This window comes from Macaca thibetana, chromosome 1 (assembly GCF_024542745.1).
Source record: "Macaca thibetana thibetana isolate TM-01 chromosome 1, ASM2454274v1, whole genome shotgun sequence".
Classification (NCBI taxonomy): Eukaryota; Metazoa; Chordata; class Mammalia; order Primates; family Cercopithecidae; genus Macaca; species Macaca thibetana.
Window position 1 is genome coordinate 147,241,772 of NC_065578.1, and position 13,962 is coordinate 147,255,733.

Sequence of the window (13,962 nt, forward strand, 5' to 3'; positions counted from 1 at the left end):
TGTGCCAGGCTATTCAGTAATGCAGCATATAGGTAAAAGGCCACTGTTTCTCTAATGTTAACAGAGAAGCCTAAATGAGAATGCCAAAAATGTAATCCCTGAAGTGAGGAGGTAATTCGGGGTAGGCTAGGGTCCGATTCGTAGTGAATTCAGCAAGAAGCACCACATCTAAATGGAATGAGCACAGAAAGAGTTGGTGGGAGCCCTAGGCCCTGGAATGAGGCTGAGAACATCATTAACCTGGATGAACAACTGATAGCACCCCCAAGGCAGTGCCTCTGCAAGCCAGGGATCTCTGAAAGACAAGGCCCAGTGTACCCCTGGAAGTGAGTTTCTACTTCCGAGTGCCCCGTAGCATTTATACCTCTTTTGTTCAGAGTACTCTTTTTTTGGTGATATAGTTATTTGAGTCAGGTCTAATCTGTTAAACATGAAGTAGATTATTTTATTCCTCCTTCTACCTATTCTGCCCTTTCCCTGCCTCTAACAAGAACCTTGTGCAGAGTTGTATTCAATGTCTTGTATTATAGAATTAAGTTTGATACAAAGTATTACAGGCTTATTTGATATTTTAATACAGCATTTTATTTCACTATTTTGAAATGCACACACACAGGCAAAAAAAACACACCACAAAAGTAACACGTTGGTGGGATGTCCTGAGAAACAATTTAGTGCATATTGGAAAGCACAGTGAATTCATTTTCTCCCTAAAATATTCTTCTTCTTGTCCCCACAGACTTGGTAGTCACCAACTACATTTGTAAAGCCTCTGTTTTTGCCTTTGAGAGCTCACCCCCAGAGTTTTATAAATCTGTAGGGAGCAAAGGTTTAGGACATGTGTAAATAAATCATTTTATATTTGCTTTTTTGTTTGTTTTATTTTGTTTTGCTTTCTTAGAGGAGTTTAGGACATGTCTCGGTCATTGTCTATTTGGTTTTTTGTTTTCTTTCATTTTTCATATAGATAAGAGTCTAGTGGTGTATATCATTTTAAAGTGTAATAAAATTATACATTCAAGAGATTATACCATCTCGTTATTCCAATCTGTGATTTAATTTATTGCTTAATGTTTTGTATGAATTTGGTCTTCTGAAGCAGGTTAAATTTGAAATTTTATTAAAAACCCACTTCCTTTGAATTTATAGATTGAGGTAGCTGTTTTATCTAGTCGCTGTGTAGAATTAGTATTTACTGGACAAGATGTGTTGATTCAGGCGGTTGTCTTGGAGTGTTTGCCCCGTGAGGGTCATATTAAACTTGAAAGAAGCTTTTTGAGCAACAGAGCATCTTGGAGGCAATATATCAAGCTGATGGATACAGGGCTCTTCTGTTAAGAAACCAGCAGCGGAATTATGGCTGGCTCCCAGTTATTGCTTTGGTGCTAAGGAGCCTCTAAGGATTAAATCTAGGATAAAAGGGGTTAAACAGAGGGGAAAGGAAGGTTTCCAGAATTCAGTGTTACTGGAAGCATACAGAATAAGTGGTTATATATAAATAATTTAAGATGACCATTCTTTTTGGAAATATTTCACAATTTAATAATTCAAAGTGTACCAATTTAATGGAGCATATTGTTTTATTATTACTCAGAAGAGGATTCGTGACACTTTATTATTATTATGAAACCTACTTTGGGGCACTTCTTCCTACTTTCTTAATAGAAAGGCAATGCAGTTTTTTAACACATAAGGGATTTTTGTGCATATTAAAAACTGTTTTTTGGGGGGCTAATGACTTGAAATTCAGAATTTGGATTTTCAATTACATTATACTCCTTGATGTAGAAAAATTAGACAAAAATAATCAAATAAGAGACATGGTTTTATATGTGATACATTGTATGCAATTTGCACTTTACTTTTTGCCTGTGTTTTCACAATGTTCTTTTTTCTATGTGTGCACTTATTATAAATCAAAGTATATAAATCAAATAAGAAATTATGATTGTTTAAAACCATTTGTGTTCATAGATAAAATATCAATTAAAAAGCCTTTAGCAATGAATGTCCTTCAAACCAAAAATGTGAACTTAAGAAGTGGATAGCTGGCCCTGGGCAGCAATCTTATTGCACTTTCTAGTCATGCTACACTTCTACGAATTGAGAGAATTATTTCATATCATTTCCTCTCTCTTCAAGCGTCTATTTCATCCACACACTTTGTCACTGAGCCTTTGCTTTTATTTTGCTCACTGAGAAACTGGGCATCATCAAAGGAGATCTTTGCTTTTATTCTGTCACTGCATCTACTCACTGTTCTACATCTTCATCTGTCCATTCACTTTTGCACAATGTGAGAACTATCCCTGCTCTGTTTGGTAGCCAGTGTGCACTGACTCTCAGTTGATTCAACTGTGCACTGACTCACCTCTCTCTTCCTGCACTAGGACTTTGCTCTGGCAATCATTCTTCTACAGTATCATTTCCCCTAGTCTATGCTGGATTCTTCCAATAAACATGCTTATATGCTGCAACATCTTCCAGTCTTTAGAAAACTTTCATTTGATATCATGAGCTTCACTAGCTACTGCCCCATTTTCTAATCCCTTTTAGAATAAATTCCCTCTAAGTGTTGTCTAAGCTCAATGTATCTGCTCTTTACTCCCTCATTCTCTTCACAACCTTAGCTTAGACTGCTGTGCCCAGCACTGCACTGCATCTGTGCTTTGCAGTTATCAAACACCTGCACTTGGCCAAATGCAAAGTTTTAACTCCCAGTCTTCTTCTTCCTTAAAGTCTCAGCCGAGTTGGGACAGCTGATACGTCCTTCCTTTTTCATGTGATGTCCTTCCTTTTTCATGTGCCTTCTTTCTTTACTTGGCTTCCAGTCTATACCTTCTCAGTTTTCCTCCTACCTCACTGACCACTCCTTCTCAGTATCCTTTGCTATAGAGGCTTCCTCCTGACATCAACATTTTGGTGGATTCCGGGGCTCAGTTCTCAGACCTCTTCTATACTCATTCTATCAACACTCACTTCTAGTTTATTTCACCATCTCAGCCTTTAAATATCACATATATGCTGACCTACAACTCCTGTGAAGACTATGACTCCTATGAAGACTACAACTCCTGTGAAGACTTTTCCTTTCTCTCTCCTCCTTAGGTCATGTTAGCCACGGTGACCTTCCTACTGTTCCTTAAACACAACCAGAATGTTTTCCTCCTTACTGCCTCTGAATGTACTGCTCTCTCTGGCTGGACTGCTCTTCCTCCAGACATTTGGATGGCTGCCTCCCTCATGTCAGTGAGGTCTCTGTTCAAATATCACTGAATTGCATTTTCTTCCTATAATCTTCCCATCGAAATGAAGTTGTTACCTAGTAACTAAAACTGCACAATTCTTTTTACCTTCTCTTTCCTTACCCTGCTTTATTTTTCTGCAAAGCACTTATGGCCACCTGATATTATTGTGTACACAATACTTATTTGTTTATCACCTGCTCTCTCCACTTGAATGTAAGCTACCTAGGGGCAAGAGTCGTGTCTGTTTTATTCAGTGCTGTTCTCCTTCCACATGAAGAGTACTGCTTAGCACAGAGTGGAGCCTCAATAAATGTTTATTGAACAAATGAATGAATTATTAATGAACTCAAACCCATTACAGAAGATGGATGAAACATGTAATCTAATTCTTCTATTCTCATCACTGGTCATTCATTAGCCTCATTGTTCACAGACAGCTTCTTCTGAATTGGAGAGTACATAGAATTGACACACTACACAAGGTTATGTATAAAATGAAGTTGAAAATGGACCCTGATATTTCATTTATTCTCATTATTTTGATCACTTCTGCTTCTTCATCAATGGCCTCTGGTAATTTGTGGTCATTAGGAACCTATATTAGAATAATCAGAATGTTCCCAACAAAGTATGTTATACTAGCAATTAAATTATGCTAAGAAAGTGCAGGTCAGTCCAATGTAATAATAGTAATAATATTTAGCAGCTAGTAATTATCAGGGTCTAAAATCAGGTGCTTTATTTATATGATCTCTGAACTTCACAACAATTCTATAAAGGAAAAATATTATACCTACTTTAAAGATCAGAAAATACAGGCTCAGAGTCATTAGGTCATTTTCCTAAAGGCACAGCGTTTTGCTGAATTTGCTTTCAGGTTTCTGAATAGCTTTGGAACAAACTGATTTGATTTAGAACATGCTGATATGACAGGCTCATTTGAGGTATACCTGTTGGAAAAAATTAATTAAATAACCAGTGTCATCTTATCAATTTTTTTTAGTAGAATAGGCTTTAGTTTTACACATTCCTATTAGGGCTTCTAGAATCATTCAAATAGATTTCCCTGGTAAATTGTATCAAGCAGATATGTTGAAGTCAGAACAGATTGGCTAGAGACTCAACTAGACTAGAAAAAGTGGTATGTGTGCTCTAACTTGCAAAATTGAATAAGGGCAGGAGAAGTGATAACTGTGAGAAGGGATAACTGTATAACACACATAGGGAAAAATGTTTAATTTTTATATTTTCATGGATGAGCATTAAGGCTGGAATATGCTATATTCAACCACTTATATTTATTTATCATTCCAGGAAAATACAATTTTAGCAAGGGACTTCCCTTCCTCAAAAAAAAAAAAAAAAAAAAAAAAAAAAAAAAAGAAAGAAAGAAAGAAAATAAAGCCATTGTGTTCATGTGTAGTGGTGTGATTTAAGGCAGCAATGGATGGTATCGGGGGGGATGAATATGAGATTTGGACTGCTTCAGTGTTCAATTGCTTGGTCTGTTGAACAAAGAGTTAAATCAAAAAGGTACTTTAATATTTGCTTCACTAAATTCCCTCCATGTTTTCAATTAGATAAACAGAAGTACAGGTGGGAATGTGCTGCATATTCATTTGTCTTGCTGTTTGGGGGCCGGCTTTTAAGACTGAAATACTAATGTAATTGTGTTGAAATGAACAATAAGGAAATACAGGAGTTCAGGAATGAAAATGTTAAATTAAATGGACCATGTTTAACATTGTTGTTGATCCTGAGGAACAGTTTTTCCAGTATATGGAGCATTTCGATTCCATCCAGCATATGTTCTCCACAGTTTTCTCTGCTCTAATTCATCTGTGTTTTTCGACAGCTCCAGATGGCGTGCTGCCTCCCAGGCTTTCATCTGCCACTCCAACCAGTCTTCAGGTTGTCTGGTCTACACCAGCTCGTAATAACGCTCCTGGTTCTCCCAGATACCAACTCCAGATGAGGTCTGGCGACTCCACCCATGAATTTCTAGAGTAAGCATTCTACTTTGTCCATTTTATCTATCAGCTGGGTTACATAATATAGACATAACATTTTTGAAGAGTAGGTCGGTTCTCATTTGCAAAAAATATAGGTTACCCTTTAAAAGTTAAAAAAAAAAACCCAGACTACTTAGAGGATAATCATTTGCTTTGCAAAATTATCTATTTTTCACTTATATGGCCTTTAAAGTAAGAATTCTTCCCACTGAAACTTTTCATGAGCACATGCATTACAAAAAGCAATGAAACTAACAATATAATGTTTGAACTGTCACTAACAAATTATAACACCTACTGTACAAATCAACATGGCAGTCAGTCTCAATACTACTAGCATTTACATTTCATATAAACACAAGATTACAAACTCTCAGTCAATGGCCATTTATTTTAAAAGAGATCTCATTTGATGGCAGAAAATTACAGTACTTAAATGTATGTTGGAATCTTCTAAAATTTTTTGTAGTAAGAAATTTATTTGCTTTTATTTCTTTGAATGTTGAAAACTTCCTAATTGACATTTCTTTCCCATACAGGTTATTTTCTAATCCTTCTGCATCGTTAAGCTATGAAGTGAGCGATCTCCAACCGTACACAGAGTATATGTTTCGGTTGGTTGCCTCCAATGGATTTGGCAGTGCACATAGTTCTTGGATTCCATTCATGACCGCAGAGGACAGTAAGTGGTCTGAACAATACACAGCCAAATGTCTTCTACATTAGGGAGTTTAAAATGTCTTCAGTTTTTTCCAAAGTAAAGAAATTAACCTCCCTTATTTACTTGTCGTTTAGTGACAATAATCTTTTTTAGGGCAAGAGTGGGGCAAAGGTGGTCAGTCTCTCCAGAAAGAAGAATAATGTGGTCTTGGAGGATTGGAGGGTTAGGCCTACAGACAGGACAAAGTAATTCACTACAAATTATGATATGGCCCCATTCTGTCCTTCAGGGTACATCTTGGTGCCCTGCAAGAGAAAGGTTGTCATCTTCTGCTTTATGACTGAATGTTCTGTTTCGGAGAAATTCTGGCAGGCAGAAGAAAATGAAATATGGACCTTACTTCATGAGGCTGCTTACATATACTTGTTCCTGGAAACAGGTTTCATTTTCCTGCTTTTACTCATACCCCAAAGACAACCTTCAGTATAGAGAAGCATAATCTGATAGCAGTGTATTACAAAAGGTGGATTGAGATTTCCTTATTCAACCAATAAAGAGAATTTTACAGTGGTTCACTAGGAAGTTATTTTTGCATATATTTGCTAGATTATATTTGAGAAAAATACATGACCATAACATTTGGTTTTATACAAATTGCCTCTATAAAAGCATATATATGAAAGTAGAGGGTTTTTTAAAGAAAAGTTGGAAATTAAATCAAGCTACACAGAGTGAATAAGGACATTGTATCTTTGAACAGTTAGGTTTTTTGAGTTAATCTTGTCAAGTCTTTTAATCACAGGCTTCTTAGGAGATGTTCTCTGCTGGCCCATTGCCATGCTGGCTCTATATCCAATGAGAATGTTAAGTGACTTTTAAAAGCCTAGATATTAACACAAGGATATGGTATTTGCAACAATATCAATTGTTTATTATATTGTTTTATTTCTATAATACCTTTAATTGCATTGTTTTAGTGAAGATAAGACATCAAATGAGATATAATCAGTACAATCTATCTTGTTTAAAGTTGACTTTATTTTTACAAAAAAAAAGCCAGCATTATAAGCAATAATGTATATTACTTAATCCATTTCTTCCAATTCGTAATTACTCCCTGGGAGAACGTTAGCTACTTTGCAAGGGGACTCGCAGTATTTTTGTTCTCAAGGGTGTCATTTAGTAAATTATCAGCACAGTACAATAAACGGCACCCAAAGTTCAGAAAGCATTAATTCGCCACCTTTTAGGAGGAACATTACATACACTCCGGGGAATCTGGACGCCATGATCACCAGATTTATGGACTGAAGAATTCACACTCAAAATAGATTTCTGAAGAAACATTTAAAACAACTGAAGATGGGTTTGTAATCTCCTTCTTATGTACAGCAGCATGCTTGATGGCACTAAATAAAGATTAGCCAAAAATAATTATTCAACCCACTGCAGAGGTGATGTCTCAATAGAATGCTTGGAAGAAGGGAGAAAGAATTTTTTTTTGGCACAGCACTTTTTATTCCCCTAGAGAAAGGGCAACACTCAAACCTCCTCAGTGGTAATCTCCCCACAATTTTTACTGAATGAGGGCCATGACCTGCCATCTATTGGCAGGGAGGTAGCACATAAATAAGCAAAAGTCCAACATATTGTAAAATACCAATTAGCATAGCTTCCTTTGTTGAGCAAACTTATCTTTGGTCTCATTTTACTATAAAACAAGTCTTACAGACCATACATGTAAGTGGTTGGAATTTTCATACACAGAGACCCTACTATGGTTGTGATATTTAGGGCTTGAGTTCAAAGTGAATGCTATTAACCCTTCATTGTCCTTAAGGAAGAATTAGTAACACTTGAATAAATAGCAGGTATCAACTCATAACCATCATTTTTGTTTAAACCCGTTCCTCAAAATGAATGAACCCTTCCTTCCTCTGCTTTGTGTGTACACTGTGAAGTCACACTGTGAAGTCACATACATAGCAAAGAACTGGAAGGAGGCCATGTGTACCTGCAGGTTATGTTAGCAGTACATACTCACCCCTGAGACATGGTGACAGGGTACTGTATATTTTAGATGTCAGTGGAAATGGATGCTGTCTCTGAGAGGATGTGCAATTGAGTTGACAAAGACTGAGTGATTGGCATTGGGCACAAGCAGTTTTTCTTCAAGGCTACAAAGCGTTGCTTATAAAACCACCCATACTGACAGGCCCATGCCAGAATCACGCTTCATACATGATCCTGATCAGCACCCCCTGCTCACCAAAATGCAGTTTTCTTTTTCTTTCTTTCTTTCTCTCTTTCTTTCTTTCTTTCTTTCTTTCTTTCTTTCTTTCTTTCTTTCTTTCTTTCTTTCTTTCTTTCTCTTTCTTTCTTTCTTTCTTTCTTTCTTTCTTTCTCTGTCTCTCTCTCTCTCTCTCTCTCTCTCTCTCTTTCTTTCTTTCTTTCTTTGATTTTTTGAGATGGAGTTTCACTCTATCACCCAGGCTGGAGTGCAGTGGCACCATGTCAGCTCACTGCAACCTCTGTCTCCTGGGTTCAAGCAATTCTCCTGCCTCAGCCTCCCAAGTAGCTGGGATTACAGGTGCCCACTACCACGCCCCGCTAATTTTTTTATGTTTTTACTAGAGACGGGTTTCACCATGTTGGCCAGGCTGGTCTGGAACTCCTGACCTCAGGTGATCTGCCCACCTGAGCCTCCCAAAGTGCTGGAATACAGATGTGAGCCACCGCGCCTGACCTAGAGTGCAATTTTCCATGTAGAAATCTCACATATCATCTTAAAGAATGAAACAGAGAAGTCACCACATGCCCATATTTAAATTCCATACCATCAACAGGCACCTTTCTGCATCAGCCACAGTCTCATAGCTTTCCAGTGCCAAAATGGGTCACCAATGGCAATATTTTTAGTGTGATATTTCAAGACAGTGACTTTCAGCAAGCCTGTGACACAGGTGAAACCACAAAGAGAAATCTAGGCAGGCAATGAGCTACAGCCGGAGAAGCAAGTGTGTGGGCGCAGAGAAGTTATCATGGACAGGAAACAGGATGTCAAGAATTTTAATAGATTTTTTTCAAATAATTTGTCATTTACACCAGTGTGCCACCAATATCCAGTTCCATGCATTTTTAAAATTCTAGTGTCCTGATGCCAAATAATAATAATGCACATTTCCTATGAATATTTTAAATCCTGTTAAACGTGTGTTAATAAAAGATGTTTGTTCCAGCCAATTTGGTCAGTGTAGTGTTTAACTGTTTGCAACCAGATAAATACAAACAACACATTATTTTTTAAATGTGCTGCTGGCAGTCCAAGCACCTGGCATGTCCACAGCTTGCAAAAATGTCCTAAGATTATGCTAGACTTGAGAGCATGTGATTAATAAAATGAAGGCACTTGCCTAGCAGCTGAAAATGTTGATATCTTGAAACCAGAGATAACCATCACTCCTGATTATATGAGTGTTCCTTCTCTCTCGTATGTTTGCAATTGTTTTCTGTAAAGTACATACATGTAGAAATTGGAGTGGGTACGGAGGGCAAGTTTCCTCAAACCTCAGCTTAAATGTGGATGTACTCTTTTGCGTACCGAAATCCTGCCTTGTGTTAACTATGAATTAACCTACTTTTTCTTAAAAATGTGGATTCCCAAAAAAAAGTTAGATAATCTGTTTCTCTTAAGGTTTCCCAGGAAAGAAGACTGAAATATGGGATATCTAATTTTAAGGACAAACATATATGGCATACGCAAGCAATTAGATCAACTAATGAAATTGAAATCATTTTCTAAATATCACTTCCCTACCTCCAAAAAAAAAAAAAACCAAACTTAAATTCACTCTAGATTTTACTATTTAGTTGTCATATATTTTAAAATGTGTGATCATTTCCCAAATTTGTAGTTTAAAATTCCACATTTGTGTTTTTAACCACTAATCTAAGAGGCATTACTGTATAAAACCTTTGGAATTCGAACAGTTTATTCTGTAGGTTTACTTTTCATTTGTTCATTAGTTTGATGACACGGTGATATTTTAAGTACAGTTATATGCTGCACAATATTTCAGTTAATGATGAGCCACATATATGATGGTGGACCCACAAGATTATGATATCATATTTTTACAGTACCTTTTCTGTGTTTGGATACACACTTATCATTATGTTACAGTTGCCTACAGTACTGAGTACAGTAACATGCTGTACAGGTTTGTAGTCTAGGAACAACAGGTTATACCACACAAACTAGGTGTGTAGTAGGCTGTACCATCAAAGTTTGTGTAAGAACATTCTAGGATGTTTGTACAACGATGAAATCGCCTAATGGTGCATCTCTCAGAATGTATTCCTGTCATTAGGTGACACAAGACTGTACCATTGCCATGCTATATTTGCTGATTGCATTACATCTTGTTTTTTTTTTTCACATTTATAATTGCACTGTGAACAGAGGAGAGGGCAATGAAGACAATTATCTTACTACGTGGGTCCTGCTTTACTTTTCCCCTCAGCAGCCTTCGTCCATCTTTCAGATACTCACAGTAATTTACAAAGGAACAGAAGTTCTTCTGGAGTAAGACAGAAAGGCAATGTGATGTCAATTGAAATCTAGATCTAACAGAACATGCTTCTTCCTCTTTTGTTGCCTGACATAATTCTACTCATTCATCAAGCCCCAGCTCAAGTGTCACTGCCTCTGTGAAGTTTTGCCTTCTTGTGGCTCCCTTAGAATTTTGTTTTGTGTTTACTAATGCATCATCAATATCCCCTTCTGAATTGTAACGTCTTAAGACCTAGTGATCTGTCTCAACTATGTTTCTATCACCAGTGTCTGGCGAAGGGTCTGATGTAGAATAGGTGCCCCAAAATTGTTACTCAAAGAACTGATTAAAAGCAGAGTTTGATTGAAGTAAATCTACAAAAACTCAAGCAAACATTTACTGGGTACCTACTGTGTACCAGGGACTAAAAGAATATGAAAGTTGCAAGGATGGATTTCCTTGTTTTTCCCTTGAGATTTCCACTGTCTGGCAAGGAGCACACACAGTAAAACCATAGTTAGAGTGAATGAGCTGAGTTGTCCACGAGAGCAAGCCCAGAGGAAGGGCATGGCCCCTCAACATGAGGACCAGGAAAGCCTACCCAGAGGAGAAGACCAGGAGAGAAATTGGAAATGATTTATATTTGGAGTGCATTTTAATATCCAAGTTCAAATTTACGCCATCTCCATTGGTTCAGGGTGAGGCTGGAAAGCAGTTGCTGTAAGAGGTGAACCCTGACACATGAGACCTGGAGAGGGACTCTCAGGTTGTCCTGTCAGTTGTTCCAGTCTCTGAGTATGGGGCTGGGAGAGTGGGAACAAGAGGTGAATGTAAGAGAGGGACATCCCAAAAGTGATTCTCATTTTTTTGCCTTGGTCAGAGGCAGGCTGGCTGGCTGTCTCTCTGATTCAACATTGGCTGCTGTCTCGGCTAAGGTAACGAATGTTCTAGTTAGGGAGGCTTCTGCCAGCCTCACACCATGTGCTATTCAGAATGAAGGGGAGGGATATGTAGAAGGAATTCTAAAACAAAACCAGTTTTCCTGTTTTTATTCTCACAACCTGTAATAAGAGTAAAATACTCTGAGACCGTGTAACAGAAGAGGAAGGAAACATGTGGTATAAAATTTGATAAATTGATCAAGATAATTCTAGAATAGGACTTCTGAATCATTTAAGTGTATGTATGCCCTTAAGATTACTGAAATTTTAAAACGAATATTGCATGAAAAACATCTTATCCTTAGGGCATTTTAGAATTTAAAGTTTTACTTGCGTCCTTAAGAGCATTCTATGCAACAAGAGAAAAATAGGAATATTTTTAAATGAGATTGGAACATATTTATATGAGTACATATTACTTAATGAAGAAAGAAGAACTACAAGTTTCAGTAGTGCTGCACGACTATTTTGCTTTCTCCATTCCAAATATTTTTCCAATTGCCTTAGGTACTAACCTCTGATTGCTGACATGTTTATCCTTTCAAACAGTAATTCAGGTATTTGTTTTGCATAGAACAGAAGACCCGGGATCAAAAATAACATTTATAGTCTTCTGATTTTGAGAACAAACTGGTTCTGCATGTTTGTCACTATATACTTTGTCTTCCGTTGCATAGATTTTCTCCACAAATTTCTGAATTTTCAGAATTAACAAATTCAAATATTTATGATTATTTTTATATTTTATTTTTATACTGTAAGATCAAAAGGAACTTATTCAAGCCAAAACTGACCAATACAGAATCCTTTGAAACAATGGATTGATTAATCAAAAATTCTATCCACCTTGCCTCAATTTCCCACTTGAGCTCTTGAATCTCCTCCGAGCACTTAAAGCACGCTGCTCTTCCAAATATAGAGGTTTGTAATATCTGTGTTTCTTACAGCTGAAGACTGCAGGTGAAAGTAATGAAAAATTGAGTTTTTTATGTTTAAGAAATTAATAAAAAATAATTTTGTCACAGCTACCTTATTACTACTTAAATTTTATTGAGTGTGTATTACATGCATGACACTTTAGCAGGAACGGTATATCCTCTCATTATCCAGAAATGTTATCTGCTGGCCTTTCACTATTTTAAAACACTATTCTTGTTTTTTAGCTTTGAAAAAGTTAAATTGTCAATATTTGAAAACTCTCAGTGGACTATGTGAGATCATTCAAAGCTAATTGCCACAGGTTGATATTTAATGGCACGAGCTTAGTTTTCAGTCTCAAATCTTAAATTCTTAGAGAGTCAAGTATCTAAAAACTGCTAGTTATTAACAGAGAGATGGATGTTTACCATAATCATTTTCTATAGCATTTTATATAGCACCTGCCTATAAAAGAACATTTTGTAATGCTAAAACAATACATAGATTCATTTAATCTTGCTATTTTCCTCATTTTGACAATATCCCTGTAAACAGAGTTGATTTCCTACATTTGGAAAAATTCAGATAAAGTTTTGCCCAAATATAAGGAGTGAATGTGATGACCTTTAGGATTTTTAGGATGTTTTCCTGACTTCATGAATTCTTACATCAGTGCATTTTATTTTCTGCACCAAATTATCACAGATGCATCTACTGCCATTCACCTCATAATATGCCCCAGCTCTAGAGGCTGAAACATTCTTTCTAAACAATACTCTCCTGAGATCGGGAGAAATACAGAAAAATAGTTCCTGAATATTGGTTCTTCTATTTGCAAACTATCAAATAATGTCCTTTCAATTCCAACAGCCTTTTAGCCTTCAGAGGTTTCTCTCATTACATAATGGTACCTATGTTACACAGCCCATTTCATTTTTCATCAGCGTCAAGAGGCTGAAAGTTCATTTTTCTGCAAAACCGCAGTGCCCATTCTTAATTTTTGTTTTGAGAAATAACTATTGTACCCTCTTTATTATCATAAGATTAATAATATTTCTTTATTTTATTGCTCCTCTCACATTTGATTACTTTTATTATGAGCTGTCAAAAATTATTTTGGGAAGTAGTTGGGGTATAAATAATAAATCAGTAAAAGAATTCATGATTAAAAACAAGATAGAGTACATTACTCTATTCTTCTGTTAACATATCCGTAGTGAATAACAAAAGGCTGCATTAACAATTAGCACACAGTATATTGCTTTATATAATTATACATCCATATATTTGCCACTTTGATTTTTAATTCACTGGTAAACTTAGGGGATACTCATTTATGGAGTTAATATTACCAAAAAGAGTTTTTAAACGGAGTGAGGCTTTAATTAGAATGGTAAAATGTTGCTTCAGGGGAACAATGGGAATGTAACAAGAAAACTGAGTGATCAGTCATGGGTAACTCGAATAGCAAACAAATGGAGAAGACTCACAAAACCACTGAAAGTTATACACACACTCAAGTTGTGAGTCATTCAAACTGGATGTTCATACACATGCATACAAATACACGCAAGTGTGTGCACACACACCCTTTCCAATATACACACCTGAATATAAAACTAAATAAGC

The 13,962-nt window shown here is 36.5% G+C and overlaps 1 protein-coding gene across 1 annotated transcript in view; it reads left to right on the forward strand.

The window, feature by feature from the left end:
* USH2A (usherin) overlaps positions 1-13,962 on the forward strand; it is an 801,896-nt gene that overhangs the window by 516,251 nt on the left and 271,683 nt on the right. The window contains exons 38-39 of the mRNA XM_050780502.1: positions 5,104-5,254; positions 5,800-5,942. Coding sequence (XP_050636459.1) covers positions 5,104-5,254; positions 5,800-5,942 — 294 coding nt within the window. The remainder of the gene's footprint in view (positions 1-5,103; positions 5,255-5,799; positions 5,943-13,962) is intronic.